The 19,007-nt window shown below is 40.4% G+C and overlaps 1 protein-coding gene across 3 annotated transcripts; it reads right to left on the bottom strand.

The window, feature by feature from the left end:
• Nucleotides 1-300: 300 nt before the first annotated feature.
• LOC119157155 (protein FAM122A-like) lies at nucleotides 301-17,344 on the bottom strand. Of its 3 annotated transcripts, XR_005107410.1 has the most exons (11): nucleotides 16,920-17,344; nucleotides 13,475-13,553; nucleotides 8,739-8,795; nucleotides 6,656-6,699; nucleotides 6,522-6,576; nucleotides 6,009-6,101; nucleotides 5,400-5,488; nucleotides 4,676-4,740; nucleotides 3,615-3,711; nucleotides 2,985-3,053; nucleotides 2,366-2,447 (listed from the first exon to the last, which is right to left on the bottom strand). XR_005107410.1 is itself a non-coding variant. In XM_037407704.1 (10 exons), exons 1-10 carry the CDS (start codon nucleotides 17,033-17,035, stop codon nucleotides 2,291-2,293), a joined length of 849 nt encoding a protein of 282 aa, XP_037263601.1. In that variant the 5' UTR covers nucleotides 17,036-17,344; the 3' UTR covers nucleotides 301-2,290. The 3 variants fall into 3 exon arrangements, 2 of the variants coding, with proteins under 2 accessions (XP_037263601.1, XP_037263600.1); XM_037407704.1 differs by lacking the exon at nucleotides 2,985-3,053 and having other exon boundaries at nucleotides 301-2,447; nucleotides 4,676-4,737; XM_037407703.1 differs by lacking the exon at nucleotides 2,985-3,053 and having other exon boundaries at nucleotides 301-2,447; nucleotides 16,920-17,343.
• Nucleotides 17,345-19,007: the final 1,663 nt, after the last annotated feature.

Raw genomic sequence — 19,007 nt, 5'->3', positions numbered from 1 at the left:
ATCTTCCAAACTATCTCGCCACGACTTCCTCCAGGTATAAACTAGGGCCATGCTTAGCTACTAAAGGCTTCTGCAAATGTTTGGGTTTATTCTTCAATGTTCCCAGAGTTGTCACAGAACTTTAAGATAGCACTGCACTAGGAAAACAGAACAGTCTGCCGCAGGTTTTAAGGCCAACTTCAATGTAAACTAGACTGGGTGGAAGTGGGTTACAATAGATATTCCGATTTAAAAAGGAAAACATTTAATCACAGATGAAAACAAGAACGTGGTTACCTCTCTAACAAAGTGCAGAAACAGTAAAACACATTTATTTTTCCATTTATTGGCACTTATTTGAAAAATAGCATAAATATTCAACAGAAGAGAGACAAGTTGACCCACACGCAACTATTAAACTCCTCTACTGATGCACCTTTTAAAAAAGACTGGAAGAGACACCAGGAGGTTCAGTCTTAAAAAATAAGCAAGATTTAAAAAAAAAAAAAAAAAGTCTCGCCCTCACCACAAAATAGTGAATGCACAGCGACTCTTTGGCACATACCTGAAATAGCGAAGCAAACTATGCCATATTAGACAGAGCAAACAGACATTAAACACAAGCTTGTCCATCTGCCACAGGGATGAAGGACAGTCTGAATTTAAAAAGGAACTGCAATTGGGACGTTGACTATTACAATAACTTAAGAGGAATGAAATCATAACTAAACCGTGTCGTATCTTACTTGAACTGAGTAACACTATTAAAATACATTCTATTTTCTTTCTACGATAAGGACACACAGAAACTGGTCACCGGCCCTCAGGTCAGCAGGCCTTTGCCCTCCAAGTCATCCATTTCTAATTCTGATGACTGATGTCAATCAAAACTTCATCCATGTGAACCTTTCACAGCAGAGTTCAAAGTGAGCTTTTCTCCAACCTCAGGAAGTTTCTATACCTCTCTCAGTTCAATACACATTACAAAGATTCAGTGTTTAAAAATAAAACATTTTTCTTACTAACCGCTCTGAAGAGAAGGCTTAAAACCACATAGTACAGACACACACAGATGTACAAATGGGGACGCAGCTGGGGACACTCAATTGCTTAACAGGAGACAACCACCAAAATGAGGTTCCCACTGGAAAATCTGACACGTGGCTTATGGTGGGGTTTGCAGATTTCTCCTCCTGTCTGGGGAATTTCAGAGTTGAGCTCAGGATGCCTCAACGCACTGACTTTTCAAATACAGTAAAAGAATCCTGAAACATCTCAGATTACCAAATTCTAGGCTTCCGATCAGTGTCTGACATTTTCAACAGCAGAAATAACTTGATGCCACTGTTTGACGAAGTGGCATGAGACTAAACATAGATTAAACATGTTTGATCACCTCAGCCTGTAAAAAGGCATTCAAGATTCCTCACTGTATTTGTCCAACAGAAGTCATATGAGGATGAATACTGTCTGGTAAAATAAAGCACTTCTGAAGTACTAAATACTAAAGCCTCAGGATTTAACGTTTTATTCCAAACATTATTACTATTTTTCCCTATCAAAAGACCTTTAACAGAGCATCTACCACTCTAATACATCATCTAAATGGGGAAGAAAAAGAAAATAATACAAAAACCCAGAGGAGTGTTCCACACCTCATTTGAATTTAGTCACAATAGCAGTCATGATCATGAATAAAATCCAACATACAAATTTAAGTTGACAATTCACCAACTTGTTCTTTTGACACCTATTAGAACACAGATTTAACAGCCAATCAGAACACAAGAATCAATTCCGCCCCCCCCCGAAACTCCCCCTTTCATATGAGGAATAAAAACCATAAATATCTTACACTCAGGGAATAAAAAGAAATTAGTAAGCTGCTTCTTTAGTTTCAGACTGAGGACAAACGCCAAAGTTATCTGCTACTACATAAGCACCAGCTTATGTTAGTGAGGACACTGCCTGGTGGCTGTTGGAAAGCCAAGCCTTCCACAAGCAGAACATACACACATTCTGTACGTCACATTTTGTAACTTACGCCAACAAGACAATATCCATTATAAATCAACAGCTTGCTTACTGATGATAGCATGAAATACGTCTGCAATTCAAATGCTTACTGTATTTTAGTAAATGTCATACAAATCACTAGAAATGTGAATTCCTCCTCAAGGAACTATTCTGGAAGTTTTCTAGAAATAACATTTCTGGAAGTTCCTATGAGGAACAGAATCAGTTAAACACAACAGAAAGTCTTGTTGATATCCAGCTTGTTTCCTGGTGTCCATTAGCAGACTTCTGTTTCTCAATTAATAGGTAACTTAGCCATAAGATCTACTGGTAAAAAAGATCTGGAGTCCGATAGTGAGACTGGAGAGTCTGTGTTGGTGCCAACTTCAGCTGGTGAGTCACAGGAAGAGCCTGCACTGCTTCTGTTGTCATCAAGAGCATGTGACGACAGACTGAAAACAGAGTAACACGGAGATATGAGGAATGTAAGGTACTCTTTCTGATAAGTTTCAAATACTAGCTTCCATTCATTATAAAGCCATTTTAAAAAATGGTCGCCTTTGAAAAAACAGTAAAGCCCTATGGTTTGAAATAAATCTGCACCCTGCAGTTACTTCCAAACAGATAACATGATGCTAATTTCCTCCTTCAGCTCACACAGGAACGATGTACAGATTAGAAGCACCAGGCTGAGCAACCCATTGCAAGCTCTACCCCATCTCCTACAAGGTCCTGGGCTAGCATATATTCAGAGGCCTCTTTTGCCAGGAGAGCTGACGATAAACTGTATGCACTGGAGTTGTACTGTTCACTATGTATTTCACAGGACACAAAATTGTAACTACAGGTGATAATGATCAGTAATAGCATCGAAGTGTTTGTTTTTTTTTTTTAAATTACCATCTTCTAAACCAAGATGCAGCAACTGAACCTGCACTGCTGTGCCTGCTGTGGATAGGGTGTGCAAAAATGTGATGTCTTGAAAGTACCTTTAAAACACCTGTTTTACTGCTGCCACTGCAATGGGCTCAAAGCTCGTGCACAGCTATGTACATTAGCTGTAAGGCAAAAAGGACAGAAGTACCGTAAACAGCCCTGCCCTGACAGTTGTGTGAGCACTCCCTAGGTATTACTAACCTCGTGACTGAAATACTAAATCAAAATCTCTTACTATGCAAAATCATTATGATTTTTTAACCTAGTATTTTTTATCTCTTCCTCACAGAGAGGGTCAGACAGGCTAATTTTCCCATGCGACTAAGAGCAAGGAAAAAGAAAAAAGAAGAAAAACACCCCAATCTACCCACAAGTAATCAAACATGAATGCTAATGCAATTTGAAACTCAACTCCAAAAATTGCCAGCCATGAGGTATCTTTTCCTAAACAGGCCCAACTTCCACATGTGAAGCATGTTAACAATCAGTCCCAGAAATCATAAAATTGTAGCAAATATTACTCCCTGTTTACCGTGGTAATTTCAGTGCTGCAAAATTATGAGATATCTGTATTAAAAGAACAAAAAAACACCCCCCCCCCAACTTCAAGCATAATCATTGCGAGATGAAGAGACTTGTAATGCTTCTGATGAGATCAACACAATAAATAGCAGAGCATTTACCATCCCCCAAGGTCCACCTGATGTGAAACTTCAGGGGAAAGCATGTTGGTGGATCCTTGGAATAATCTTTTTGGATGATCTTCTATCTCTGTTACACCTTTGGTAAGAGATAAGGAGTGATAAAAATTACTACTCATTTAAACTAAAATCTACTTTCAATGTACTCTACAGAGTAAAGAGAATAGAGGTTCAAACTTATTACAATAGATGAGAGATTATTTTATATGTATAACATAGAAGTTTGATGCTGAAATTTTAAAGACTATTTCTTGGAAACATTTTACTCCAACCTTCAGTAAAGTTTAGTGACTTATGAACTGAGGTTTAGTTATCAGATATTTATTCTTCAGTAGCAAAGCAAAATCTTTTCGTTTCAGTTCATGCAGCGATCAGTTCACCGACTAGCTCCACCAACGCAGAGAAGCCGAGAATAAGGAAAGCTTGTCTTCCTCTTGCAATCAATAAAAACAAGGTTCAGGATTATCACTAAACTTACATATTGATTCCCAAATACTCTAGAAGAAGGGAGAATAAATATGTGCTTAAACTGGCTACGACAGAAATCTGATAAAAGTACTTTTAAAGTTTTCTCAGAGCCAGAAGTGTTCTGTTACAAAGGTGAGGCATGAACATATAAAAACAGATACAATAAAATTACCAGAAGTTAAACTTGAAGAAAAACGAAGGAAGATAAAGAAACACTTCCCGGTAAAGCTGTAAGGTGTCTACTAGGTCTCTGCATAAGCTTTTGGTTTTGAAGAGTGATTTTAAATCTATAGTACCTGTGTGCTTCAGTTAGCCAGGACTTTCAAAATTTTCTATTTGTTCAGTTAAATATACCAATAGTTGTATTTCTTGTTTTGTTAAGCAGGTTACATTAGCTTTATCAGACTGATATGAATACAGCAATGGAAAGGCATTTGAACAGAACAGCTATTCATTTTATGGAACGGTAAAAACTGATTTGTCTGCTTTATCCCTACCAACCATTATGTTTACTTGGTTATCTGTAACACCTTCTATTTCTAGTCACTCTGAAGCGCCAGCACCAAATACTGTACCTTTTCTTTTTATTGACCCAAGAACACTTGGTCGAATGCAGTTAATTGGACTCTGGCTTCTCCTGCTAAAAAGAAGGCATATGCTATACTGATATCACCACTAATAAAGGAAGACTGAAAACATGTAAAAAAATATACTCTGATAAACTACCAAGTGGAAAACATTAAGAAAATAGGCATTAAACCAGCTTATCCAAAATAAGTCCTTCCCACCCCCCTCCCGAAGACAGACGAGGAAGTATAGACCCTAACAGAAAAAGTTTAATCACATTATTTCACAGCTGGCGCAGTCTAAAAGCCACGTCTAGGCACTGACCAGATCTTAGTCGACAGGCTACTCTGCTGAGCTATTAGGGCCTAATAAAATTTAATTGTTTGCCCACGTCACTCAAAACAACATCCAATGCAGCTAAAACCAGAATCAGAAACAAACTGAATCTGTTTGCTTTGGTTTCATTTTCCCTTCAGAGTCAATTCAGTTACATAAATGTGATTAAGAACAATGTAGAAACTACACTGAGAAGACAGATGCCACGACGCAGTCCATTTTCCCAGTTTTATGACATGAGGATTTTTAGAGCACTGTAAAATCTAAAGTTTACATGAATATATAAAGTTTTATTTCTAATCACAAATACATTACGTATATAAATTTCTGGTATTTCAAAAGCCTACTGTGAACAAGCTATGCCAATTTGCTATTATTGACATGATTGGTACTTACCTTGAAAATCGCCTTGTTGGACTTGGGCTAGGACTTGGAGGTAATCCACTGCTACTCACCAAACTTTGCAAAGAGGGTGAGAAACATTGCTGAGAGTAAAACAGTTTGAGTTATTTATGTATAAACACTATCACACCCACATGGTAACAACTGATCCTTATGGCAGGTAAATAAGCAACCCATTAGCAATTTAAGCAACCAGTCAATACGGCTGGGTATACTGAGATACCACTTTTTGTTACTGAGCGTTAAAAAATGGGACAGGTTCATCTTCATGCAGAATACATGCAAATTGAAAAGGATTTATTTCGCAAAATAGGAACGTATGCCCCTTCCTCTTATTCCAACAGGAAGGCAAGTAAAGAGTAAGGTCTATTAACCACAGATTAACAGTTGAACAGTCTACAGAAATTCACATCCACAAGATCTGCAACTGCTAGCTGGTATTTTCTGTTTAGGGGTTTTAGGGGTTTTTTTTTTTGTTTACTCTCTAGTTTCTTGTTTGCAGCTGAGGTAGAAAGGAGCAGGTGGCTTAATCTTTTGCTACTAATTCAGTTGCATTATTTAGCACTACTCCAGTTAAAGCCATTATTCCCACATTTTGCTCACCTTGCCTATTCCTCTGGTAGGTGAGGGAGCTGGAGAAACTGGGACAAAGTCTACTTGCTTTGGTGATGATGATTTTTCAAAATCATTGTCGCTCTGTAAACAGTACATGTAAATAATCTTATGAGCAAGTACGGCAACATGAAAAGGACTGATTGGTGTGGAATTGAGTACAATTCCAAAGTTATCCTCCACCATGTTAACAATTTTTAGGTAGCCATTTATAAGCTTACACTTAACAACAACAACAAAAAAAGCAGAACATGGAAGAAAATTCAAACAGCCAGACATCCATGCAATTTTCTTTTGACACACCAGCCCAAGGAAACCACATGTATCCTTGAACAACGATAATTCTGGGCCTTGTTAGTGTGAAAAATTGTTGATCAAAAGCAGTGATATACTAACACCTTAATTGCAGGTCAAACTGTCAAAGAAAATATTGAGATGACAGAGTCTTTAGTGTCCTGATACTGATAATAGAAATACAAATTAAAGCACGAATGCATGCATTACCAGGCTCAAGCTCTCCTCCCATGAGTGGCTCATCTGCATTGCTACTTGCACTTCCCTATAAAGAAGAAAAGAAATTTATTGTCCTGGGCCCATAGAAGACTGCATTAAGTATTCTAGTTTGCCTTAATGCTTACCTTTCACGTACTGTTTCTCTGTTCATCAAATTCATTCCTTCTTCCTAAAATATTAGCAGATGAAAAATTAGATTTAAAAAAGTGCTTTGCTACAGCAAATCAGAAAAGCTCTAGTTTCATTTCACTTTGGTATGCAGAAAATTTAATTCAACTCAGTTAAGCAACAATAACCTTAAGCTCTCACTACACAAAAAGGAGCCAGGGGGAGAGGATGGGAAAGAGATATAGCAAAAGAGACCACTGCATAAAAAGTGCTTATGTGAGTTGTTATTTCTCAACCAGCTTTTTTATTTTCATTACTATCCAAGAGGTAGTTACAAAACTGAACAATGATATTATGAACCAAAAATTCTGCACACTCTAGAGTATCTTTATGCAGACTTGCATAATATTATTTCACAAAATGGAAACTGGTACAGATAATCCTCAAAAGCATGGCTGAATTCTTTACCTTATTCTAACTAACTAGACACTTGTCAGCATTTCATTTGCAATACAGTGCATTGTACACAATGAATTTGGGATTTAGTAGGTTTTTTTCTAAAGTACCCATAAAATATTACTAAAATGGATCAAAGGTGTAAAATTAAACTAAACATTAACACCAAGTTGAAGTACAAACTTGACTCAATCCCCTCGAGATAGATACCATTCCTTAAAACTAACTGAATGCTACCCAGTCTGTTGAGTGAATTAGCGTTCCCTAATTCAGACCAGTTCAAGAATAGAAGTTCAACTAAACATCTTCACAATCTTCATCATATGAAGAGTCTTACTACGTGTGATTATTGCTAAGATTTGAAAGACATCAGAAGTAAATCACACAGGTTCCCATCTCTGCAAGTATACAAGATATGGAATTTCAACTTGTGAATTTAATGATCAAACATAAATTAGAAAATATAATTGTTCACTTTATTAAATGTATGGAACAAGTATGAATACAGAAGTATTTTCCAAAAACTGAATTACCAACTTTACTTCATGTAATATAGCAGAGCCATAGGAGTTTATTCCCTTGCTCTCATCAAATTCACATATTAATCCTAAGCCTTTTTATGTTGATGAAACAGCTCTACAACTGACCCGAGTGCTCAAGTCTCTCTAAGCCAGTAAATAATTTACATAAAAGCAAGCAGTTATTTTCTTCAGGTTTATTATGCATACACCTCAAATACCTGAGGTGGGAAGCAGAAATGCCTTCCATCACTTCAGATGTCATACCCTGAAAATGCTGTCCAAAGTATTAAATCATTTTCTTAACTTTTCACCCTGTAAAAATCAAGCCTATCCATTGAAAACTAGCAAGCTAAAAAAAAATAAATAATACATATGTATAAAAAAATCAAGCCTCTCCAAGCCAATTTAATAAATATTCTACTGTCAAAAAGTGGACATATAAAATGGAGGAGCCACAAGAGTTTGAGCTTGTTGATTTTAAAACTTGACCCTTGAGACTGTGGTCTTTGTCTGGTAGCAGTGCTATTTAAGCCTACCCAGGTATTTGCTACACACCCCCCCTCCCTTCCTAAGTGTTTGCTCTGGTGCCCTTCCCCCTGTGCTCCTGCTGTGACAGCACAAATACAGTGATCTGGATAAGAAAATTATACAGATGAAAAATAGCCCAGCCAGAAGAGTCCAAACTATTTTTTAGCCAGAGTGCTTCCTTATCCAGTTCATTTTCTGGCTGCACAAAAGTCTTGTGGCAACACAAGTTAAGGAACACTTTGTTATTGGCCCTGAATATTTATGCTGGCGCTGCTGCCAAAAACTTGGTGAAACTACCCTAAGGGTTTACATTAAAGGCTTCCTTTCTAAAATGGCCATTTTAAGATTCCTCTTTCTCCTCAAATCTTCTTCTTACTATAAGATGTGTGCTAAATCATGAAATTTGCAACTCTGCAGACAAGATACAGCTTTTACTTTTGGGAACACCTTGAAGTGACAGACTGCTGCAGACTCTACTACAGTTTCAAAGTAAAATGTATAATAACCATTTGAAGGACTTACACGTTAACTGCAAATAAACCAACCACCTCTAAAAAATAAAAAAAAAATTTAAAAAATTAGAATCTGTGCTTGCCTGTTTGATTTGATGAAGACGGCTGCTAGGAATACGGATAGGAGATGATGGCACAAACTGCAAAACAAAGCCACATACAACTGAAACATGCTTAGAAACTACAGGAGAAGAGAGGGAAAGGTGCAGGAATGTTAGTAACCATGCTATAGTGCCATCCCAAATGAAAAAAACATTAACACCACCAAACCACTTATAACGCTCTCAGGATATATAAACTACATTAATTACTTACAAGGACATGATAATATATATTCCCATATTATACTGCTTTGTATGCTCACAGATGGTAATTGGTATCGGTTTGGCTTTCACTTCATTTCCAGGCAACCAGAAGTCACAGCCTTCTCTGCAGAATTAAGCTGTGTTCAACCAGCACACTGCCACTCTTAATATATACAGTCGCATAAATATTTTCATTTAAGTGATTCAGAATATTTTCATTTAAGTGATCCAGAGGACTCCCCAAAGATCCTTAAAAAATACAAACCCAAAACAACGCGTTGTGCAAAAAGGTTTCTGGATTGTTGTCTGCCTATAAACAAGTACTTGGACAGGTGAAAAAAAATCAGCTACTAGACAGCTAACAAAGAATTAAAGACCTTCTTTATGGTTTCTTAAAAGCTTCACCAATTGGGGTGAAAACAGAGAAGATGCCACTGAAAATGGTCTTCTGTTAATTCTGTCAGTTTTGCGTCAAGATCCCACTGGAATACTAGGATCCAAAACTGCACACTCAAACCCAAGTAATTAACAATTATTATTTTACCAAAATATAATTACCTTTCATATATTTTCCATCCCTCAAGTATCTGACTGTCATAACCCATTCAGGGATAAAAATGTCCAAGCTACAGCTTTGAACAGAGGTTTAACTTCTTTTCTGTAAGCTGACAACCCCTCCAAAAGACAAGATGTCTTTTTAAGTTGGATGTGCGTTCAGCAAGTAAGGTTTGTGCTATTACTAAGTGTTTATATACTTTATGCAGTATGAAGCTTCCTCCCTTCACAAAACAGCTCTTCATTATGCTAATGCTGGGAAACTAAGAAACATTCAGTTAACCATTTACTGCAACATCTTCACGGAGAACACAAAGATTTTGCGGCCTTACACAAAAGATTACGGTAAGTTATCACAGACTATTAATGCTTCATATATCCAGAATCCTCCCGCTAAAAAAACAAACATCAAGACATCACGCCCTTCCTCTCACAAAGGATACTAGCCTATGAGACTCACACAGAGGATGTCAAATGTATGTGCCAGAATTTAGTCGTCATAATATATACTACTGAAGTCTAGTAGCTATAATGTCTTGATTTGCTACTTCTCAAGTCCAGTTTAGGTCAGCTTTACTATTACATCAGGCTCCCCAAAATCCAGTGCACCTAAATAACAATTCCTCCAAGCTGTACCAGCCAACGTGGACCTTGAGTCGACCTCGATTCTCACACAGGGAAAAGGATTCAGACAACAGGACATTCCTGCCTATTCACTCTGTCACTCCACAGTAGAAATTTGTTCCACTCATTCTATTCTAATTTTATGACTGTGCTCTACATACTTTAAGGTTTAACATTAATAGAATATATATGAAACCCGTGGCTCACAGTGTAAAATAAAAATAATCAAAAGACAGTTAAGTGTTGTTTTGCAGGATCTAATGCACTGACTACACCCACTAACTCTGAGGATCCTACATCTCATCTCCAACAAGTAATCATCCTTATTTTGTCCGTGCTTAAAATTCACTTTTCCCCATTCATAGTCCTTTGATTTAATTCTCCTGAAAAGAAACCTCAGACTTTTTTGAACGGATACTTGCTAAAGCAGACCGAACCATTTGTTAAAATTACACTACCCAAATCCCCAGTGTTTTAAGTGAGCACAAAGTTTAATAAAAACCATCACAAACTATTAGACTGTCATATGGCAGAGAAACCCCTTCCCCAGTAGGTTAAACAATGTTTTCCACTGAAGGTAAAGTTTCAGAAGCGCCAGCCTGGCAGGCACCACTGCCAAGGTCCCCTGCCCCACGCGCCTCTGCCCTTCCTTCCACTGCCGCCCCTGCAGTGCTCCCTTGCTTCTGCCAACACAGGCATTTCTGGGGCTTCAAATAAACAAATAAATACATCAACCAACTTTTGCTGAAACAGTACCTAAACATCTAACCACAGGCTAAAACACTTTGCTTAAACAACAAACCAAAAACCCCAACCACACACAAAAAAACCACCCCAAAACCCCCAAAACATTTATTCACTAGAAGCCACTGATACCTTCTGGAAGGAAATCAACAGCAGACACTGAGCCCAGCTGACCCTTCCTCAGCAATTACATACAGTGTCAGAAACCTGGAGATTAAGTCCCAGCCAAAATGGCATAGCTGCCCCTGCAGTCATCATTACAAAAGAGCTGGAGTCTGAGACTTGGAGAAGCTACCCAAAAAAGAAAAGATTTTAGAATTCAGCTGAGCAACTGGGACAAGCACAATAGCCCTGAAGATGCAGTTAGATAGGATATAACCTTTAGTTATCAGAGTATTTTAGCAACTCCCATTGTTTCCATGACAGTGAACACAACCCAGATTATACAATTAATCATTTTTTTTTCCCCCAAGGTTTAACAAAACATAAAATTTTAGCTGTACTTATAATAACTAAATTAACAAAGTTTCAGTCACTTACTGAATCTTTTCACCTCTTTATTAGACCTTAACACTGCAATAAAACTTGAGTTAGTTTTCCTAAACACAAAAAAATTTTTTGAAGTACACTTTATCCCCTATTTATTGTAAAATCTAATTTACCAAATTAGATGTCATCTAGCTCCTTAGAATATCTCTTCAGATCATAAAACTACACTTACGTCTTTGCTACAGCAAGAATACCAAGTGAGGTTGCTTACAGTCCTTAATGCTGAAAGTTTAATTGTTTTCACAAAATCATTTATCTACAGATGATCCTGGTTTAAGACCACAGAAGGATGAGATAATCTCTACACTCTTTTCCAATTCCATCCTCCCTGACATTTTCAGGAGAACCATAAACTAGACCATAACCAAAGAAATATTTCAAAGTGGACCAGGCACTGATCTAGCAGTCAATGGAACACTTGATTTTTAGCGTAAGTAAAATAACTGTATTTTGTCAGCACCTGGTCAGCTTGGAGTGAAGAAAGTTAACTTTCAGGATGCTTTTTAATAATCTTAAAGTGAGGTGAAGGGTTAAGGACATCATCCCGTGAAGATGGGAACACTGGTTCAGTCCAGAAGGCTGCAGCTTCTGTTAGGGACAGCCAGCCAGAAGAGCCAGCCCATCAGTAAAATAGTTCCTGCTTCCCAGCAAGTTCCAGGCAATGCATCCTAAATTAGCATCTTTTTTGCCCAACAGTTGTGGATCTTCAAGAAGTAAACACAATAAACTGAGATTTCGCCTTTGTTTCTCCTTTCATCTGACCACAGGCATAAACAAATCTAACCTAAGCTGCCACTCTAAAAAAGTATATATAAAGAGACTGTTTAAGAAATCTTTACTGTAATACATTCTACCAGGTTTTATACCCTAGCAGGAGAAAGGCTTTTCCACCAGCCCTCCTAGACTTTGACATAACTGTTCTGGTTCTGATACAGATGCAAACCTTTACTGAAGTAGTTGTCCTGATTTTAAACCAGAATTTTAGCTAAAGGGCATCGGTCGAGAAAATAGGAGAGTAGTATTTTTCAACCAGTAACATGGGGCTAACAAATTACTTCTAAAGCATCTTCAAAAGGTAATTAAGAAACAGGATAATTGCTGTTAGCATTACAGGGACTTTGTTTCCCATACTTAAACTTGATACCCCTTGTCTCACACTCCAACATAGCTTAACTTTTCCAGAACATTAATAATCAACTGAATGTAGCTGGGTGTTATCCCACATCTACTGGCTTCTTAAGGCTGTCTTACGGGAAAAGTTACGTTTCTGGTTATACATATAAGTCTGACCAAAAATTCCTTTTAGGCAGGGGAAATAACTACCCTGTATACCCTAACCATTTAAGGGTTAGCAAACCACACTGTCTATGTGAACCTGTGCAGGTGTTCTAAATCAGTCAAAAGCACACCTTTCTACCACAATTTGTACAATACTAAACCAATACAGTATTTTGTCTGGGTTGCATCACCACGGGTCTAGATTATTATTTTAAAGACTCAGATTTTGGGAGCTGTAATAATAGAAATCAGAGAAAAGTTGAAATCACAAACGAGCATCTGTAAGAGATATGGAATCATTAATTCTGGAAGTCTCAAGATCCATGTTCTATCATCCAGTTCCATCTTATTGTATCAAATTGTTGATTACAACGGTCTATACAGTCACTACTATGCAGAAGACAAATTAAGATCAGAGCATCACTGTCTTTTTTTAAACATCAGAAATTATTAACACATTGATTACTGAACAATACATCCACATAATTAATTTTCTTTGCAAACTACCTTTCTTTATCTTAGAACATATGCTTGCATTTTATGAACAAAGTTATGGTCACAATGAAACGTAAGTACTCTCTAAGGCTAAATGGTCTATAAATAAAATTTCACTATAGCTACAGCATATTAATGTCACAGTCTAGAGCCTTGTTTCTGAAAACACGTGGTATTAGTTTCACAGACTACAATCTCATTTTCTTCTTTAATCCTGTATGCACACTTCTGCTTTGGACCTAATGTGGTTAGTCTAATAGTTTTCTTACCAGACTATGACGATTCATAACTGTGGTACTGTTCCTGCGGGTTCGCAAAACGTTAGCCTGGAACACCTGTGAATTATCACTGTGAAAAGAAACACTTGTCAAATGCAGAAGCCATCTCCCTCCTATCAAAAAGTACCTCTTAATATAAGCTCAGTTTCAAATGCTATGACCGCTACCATTTCAAGACAAAGCACTCGAGAGACAGATACATAAGAACTCTTCTAGCTTGTTGGCAGAGTGGAAACCAAACTGCTCTTCCCCCAAGTCCCAGCTACCTCAGTAAATGATTTTAATTAATCATACCGAGTCTTCAGAATAAAAGAAAAATTGTTAAGGCTAATCACTTCTGTGGGAATTTATTATGTTTGGAATGGCTGCAGCTTGCACATTGCTTCAAACGTCATTCAACAGAACAAATTTATAAATGTTACATAACTAGCAACTGAAACCACCATAGATAAAATAGAATTTAAAAAAATACAGTATCTCGGTAAGTCTTATCACTACAAACACTTAACAAGTTCTGAACTTTTTTCCAAGAGAGGTTAAACTAAACATACAGTCAAACCAGTTTTTAAAGCCCTAAGACTTTTGACCACAGTCAGGCTTCTAACCAGGAAGCAGCACATCCATTTAAAAACGCAGGATTAGCTATCTGATATAAAATGAGCTCCTTTCTCAAGGCAACTTTAGTTCTATTGCTTCCTAAAGCAAATTTCACTGGTCAACACCAGTGTAATCATCAACCATTGATCAGCATTTAATGAATGTGACTGCAGACATTCAGTTTTATGGTTGCTAGAATAAAAATTTTGAGCCACAATCCTACAATCCCCACGCCTAAAATTTACCAGCACAGGCCAAGAGATCCAAATATAAGATTGTAATTAGATCTAAATTACAAGAAGTCACTGGATTGCATCTTCTTGTTTCAGCTGCTAACTTGGGATGAATGAAAGCACTACACAAGTACAATTTCTTAAAACTAATCTGACCAACAGAATTACCTTGTTCTAAAGATTGATAATCATTATGCATTTTCAAGACACAACACTTTCCGAATCCTCCAGTTTAAAATGCACCAGTTAGACACATAAGTTTTAGATCACTTTTAGCTGGTTGTAAATAAACAACGCATACTGTGAAATAAAAGCCAACAGCAACTGGCATACGCACTGTGCCTTTCACCAAGAAGAATGCAAAAACTCTCTTTCTCCAAAACTTCCAGTACAAATGACCAGACACAATTTACAATTTTCAAAGAGGTTTTACTCAGTCTACACCCACAAGAGATCAAACAGTTGCCATTTGATAGAGGGTGGAACAGGTAAAATTTAAGGGAACCATGACATCATGTTTAGATATGAGATTTACTGGCTGAGGCCAACAGATAAAACTAACTTCTTTTTAGTGTAAGTGTACTGGTTGGTATACAAACGCAACACAAACAGTACATCCTGAAATCAGGGGTCTGAATCAAGAAAAGAGTTTGGAATGATTCTGTAACACATTACCATAGGCTGAGTTCAATATCCTGTGCTAACTAAAACAGAAGAGAAGGAGAGAAAAAGCTCTGCAGATATCCTTACCTTTAATCTCCCTTGCAAACACATCAGAGATGGTCAGATCTCAGACTTACCTTTCACAGAAAATCCTTACAATTCCTATTGAAAATCAATTTTATTTGGCATGAAAACAAGAGTCAGAAGTTCTGTGCAAGGTAACTTCAGTGATCTAAAATACTGCGCTTAAAAACGTTCTCTGGCTCTATGGTAACTCATTCTCCAAGCTCCTTACTAAACCTGTTAATGAAGACGTCAAAACAGGAGGCAAAGTAGAAAAAGCAAGCTGTTCAAGAGCAAGAGCTTTTCTTTCAGTTTACCCAACAAAACCATTCCGGGAAAAACTGAAGTTTCTTGCCAAGAGCTGCAACCTTGCAAAAACAGTATTCTGCTGGAAAATTCCTAATAAACAGGCAAACCCCCTGCAACCACCTCAAATTAGTTTAATGACATTTCAGTTTAATTTGTATAAAACCCTAATATATAGCGTATGCACAGTTTTGAGGCAAAAGCTGAGGCTTACCATTCTACCAGCCTGAACCCCGAATGAAACAATTTGTTTACAGCATGGTTATGGGATGCTTATTTTTTTTAAGGAGCAAAGGGTCTCACAGTCCATAAGAAACAACTTGTAAAAGGCTGAGAAACATCTCACCCCGTTTACAGATAGTTTACCTGGTCAGAAATCTCCCTGAGGAATAACTGCCACTCACAATACTTCTATACTGCATTAAAATGTAAACTAACAGTTGTTTTCTTACGATTGTGTAAAAGAACCACAATTATGTTTACTTAACATTAAGTCATGACTGAACAGGCAAGAATCAGTGTCTTCTCCGAACTGTTAACTCACCGTTAACCATTTTGGTACAGAAGATCTATGAGGTTTGTCACTTGATACCTAGTCCCTTACAGAAACACAAAGTTGAAGAAAAAACCTGAAGTATTTATCACGTATTATACTACATTTAATGAAGTTTATTGTCAATATGCTCTCCCAAACTGCAGACATACTACTAGCAGAAGCACAAGGACTACCTCAGATGGTAGCCACACCATGTAGCTGATGGGGGCACCTCCCAACTGCAGGACAGCCCAGAGGAGGCAAGAAATAGCACCCCGAGTTAGAAACTTACGGAAACACAAAACTATCCAAGAGACCATGCAGATCTGAGAGCGTTACCCCCTGCCCTTGCCTGGGACTGCCACTGCCTCTGCTCCATCAGCTGCAAGAAAGCTAAACCTGGAACGCATGGCAAACATCCAACCCCCCTGGCAGGTACCACCTGCCACAGGCCGATGGCAACAGCCTGGCAAAACTGCCTGCACCGCTCCTTGTGTTTCTCCCCAGGACAACTGACACGCTGTTTTACACTAAATGTAAAACTTTTTTCTCTCTCAAGGCGCCATGAAATGACCTTCAACGAATTCACCCGGCTGTTCTGAAGGCATTTACTGCAGTAAGCACACGCGGTGCAGAGGTATTTCGGGGTCAGACTTGAACCATGAGGGAAAACGGCAGGGTCGGTGCTTTAGCTACAGCAACGGCCACGGACCTGGCAACACGGCTGTGCGCTCCTCAGCTACACAGCACAGCCGGGTGACAACAAGCCAGGCGTTTTAACGAAGCTACAGCACCGCGGCCGCGGCGCCCTCGCAGCCCCGGGCACCGGGAGGGGCACCTCGCCGAAACGCCCCCGGCCCGGGCTGAGCCCCGCGTCTCCCTGCGGGACGCCGGTGAGGAGCTGCGGCGCCCAGCGGGGGGGCCGGGCAGACACGGGGCAGCCCGCGGGGCGGCGGCCAAGGCGGCCAAACCCCCCGGGCCGGGCCCAGGCGCCGCCGGGGCTGCGGGGCCGCCGCGGGCCGGGCCGCGCCGCGCTCACCTGAGCCCGTGGATGAGGGGGGCGCTGTTGGATCGCCTCAGGCCGCCCCCGTCGCTCGGGGCCGCGGCGCTCCCCGGCGGCAGCTCCAGGTCCAGCTCCATTTTCTCCTGAGCCATCGCGGCAGCGGCGGCTCCGGCTCCTCCCGCTCCGCCGCGATGCCCATTCACTGCCGGCGGCCGCCGCGGCTCCTCATGCCGCCGCTCCCCCCGGCCAGGCGCGGCGCGGCCGCCCCTACAGGCCCCGCGGGCGGCGCCGCAGGCAGAGTCCGGGGGCGCGCCGGGCCCGGCGAGGGGGGCGGCCCCAGCAGCGCCCCATGCCGCGGGCGGCCCCTTCCCCCACCCGCTCTCGCCGACAGACGAGCCGCGCCAGTGCCGCCGCCTCAGGGAACGGAGCGCCTCGGCCCGGAGACCCCCCCGCGGTCGCGCCGCGCGCATGCGCCACAGGAGCCCCCGCACGGCGGGGCCGCGGGGTAACGCGCCTGCGCCCTGCGCCCCCGCGGCGGCCGGGGCTGTGCGGGGCTCGGGGCGGCCGGCCGGGTGCGCGGGGGCCGCGCCCTTGGAGCTGCTGCTCCCGCCGAGCCGCGTCGGGCCAGGGCAACCACACGTCGCTGGGAGGCGGGCGGGAAAGGCAGAGCCCTCGCCGTGAGGTGAGGGGGCCCCGGGGCCGGCGCGGCTGCCGCAGAGGCACGGGGACCCTGTGCCACAGAAGGCATCTGTACCTTTTTTTTCCATACCATAGTTTCTGTGAAACCGAGTCTAAACGTTCGTGTAGAAAGCCATTCTGCCCTTGTCCACTTGCCATCTTATGGTCTATCACCATATACCCGTCCATCTAACTGTAGTTAAATCATTTTATCTAACCATAGCTAGGTATGTACAACTCGGATGTAAATATTTTAGGTGTCTAAAGTATATTCATTAGTACTGCCTTGCTGAGTGCTACAATGCTGACCTTTAAATATTGAACGCTGAGCATCTGGGTTAATACCTAACCATTGCTGCTTCTCAGAAATATGGTTGATTGCTCTTTGCAGGCCCAGATATCCCTTCGTCACCTCGTATTCCATGTGAGATTTTCAGACAGTCTCTAAGGACAAAAATAACTGGAGAGGAAAGGTAGATTGTAAGTAGCTAAAATCTTTTTTTGTGGGTCACATGCCTACCGAGGCTAATGGCATTTTGTAACTTTTGAGTGGCTGTGTTTATTTTACCCACAGGGATATTTCCCTGATACTGTCAAATATCTCCCGCATCATTGCCCACACCGTAACTTCATGCCTACCAGTCCCTCTGTACCACTGTACCCACCTATCTTCTCCTCCCAGCCTGTATTTCCCCGCTTTGCATCTCCATCCTTCACCTGTATTGTCCCAAGGCTCTGTTTAACATATACTCTCCTTTCTTAGTCCCTGTTGCCATGGTCATTTGCGCTGTTTCTCTAACTCGGCAATCTGTGATTTCATTTCCATCTTTCACCTCATTCTGTTCCATAGCACAACTCCCCCACATCCACATCCCTTTTTCTCTGCCTTTTTACCCTTCTTGGGCCTTTGAGGGTCACCTCGACAGTACTCACTTTCTCTTGTAGATATTATTCCTGTGAAGGTTCTCTTGGTTATAGTAAACCGTGGTTGGACAGTAGGCTGATGGTGTTGATGCCTGGCACTGAAAAATTTGAGTATACGAAGCAGATGTTTTTGAGCTCGCAGCCACATTTTGGATATTGTTGACTTTTTCCTTAACAGTATTCTGGTACATAGTACTTGAAGCTTTTTTCTGTCCGTAGCGGCAAAGACATAATATCACAACTCCACCATAATCACAAATAGCAAAATCCACATAGTTTGGTGATGTAATCAGATTCTGCAGGTGGCTTTTGTATTAGCAGAGCCAACATACATGCGAGTAGATTTCCGTTCAGAGCTAGATGCTTTGCTAGATACTGTCATTTTGAATTGCCTTTTGGGCACTCTCCAGCCATGGAGAGTGAAGCTGTGAAAGCTATTACAAGCTACAAAATGCTTGTGCTTAAGCATTAGACAAGGAAAATGGTGCGGGTTCCGTATTAAATGTGTGGTGTTGCTTTTAG

The sequence above is a fragment of the Falco rusticolus genome, chromosome 14 (genome assembly GCF_015220075.1).
Source record: "Falco rusticolus isolate bFalRus1 chromosome 14, bFalRus1.pri, whole genome shotgun sequence".
NCBI classification, from domain to species: Eukaryota; Metazoa; Chordata; class Aves; order Falconiformes; family Falconidae; genus Falco; species Falco rusticolus.
Note: the sequence above shows the minus strand (reverse complement) of the source record. Positions and strands in the feature narration are given on the sequence as shown.

What these genes read in the sequence shown, in the direction of transcription:
- LOC119157155 (XM_037407703.1), bottom strand. Translation starts at nt 17,035, where the DNA reads ATGGCTCAGGAGAAAATGGAGCTGGACCTGGAGCTGCCGCCGGGGAGC. An exon ending in CCCCTCATCCACGGGCTCAG is followed by an intron (nt 13,554 to 16,919) that starts GTGAGCGCGGCG and finishes TTCTTTTCACAG; the next exon opens with TGATAATTCACAGGTGTTCC. An exon ending in CCAACAAGGCGATTTTCAAG is followed by an intron (nt 4,741 to 5,399) that starts GTAAGTACCAAT and finishes CCTTCTTTTTAG; the next exon opens with CAGGAGAAGCCAGAGTCCAA.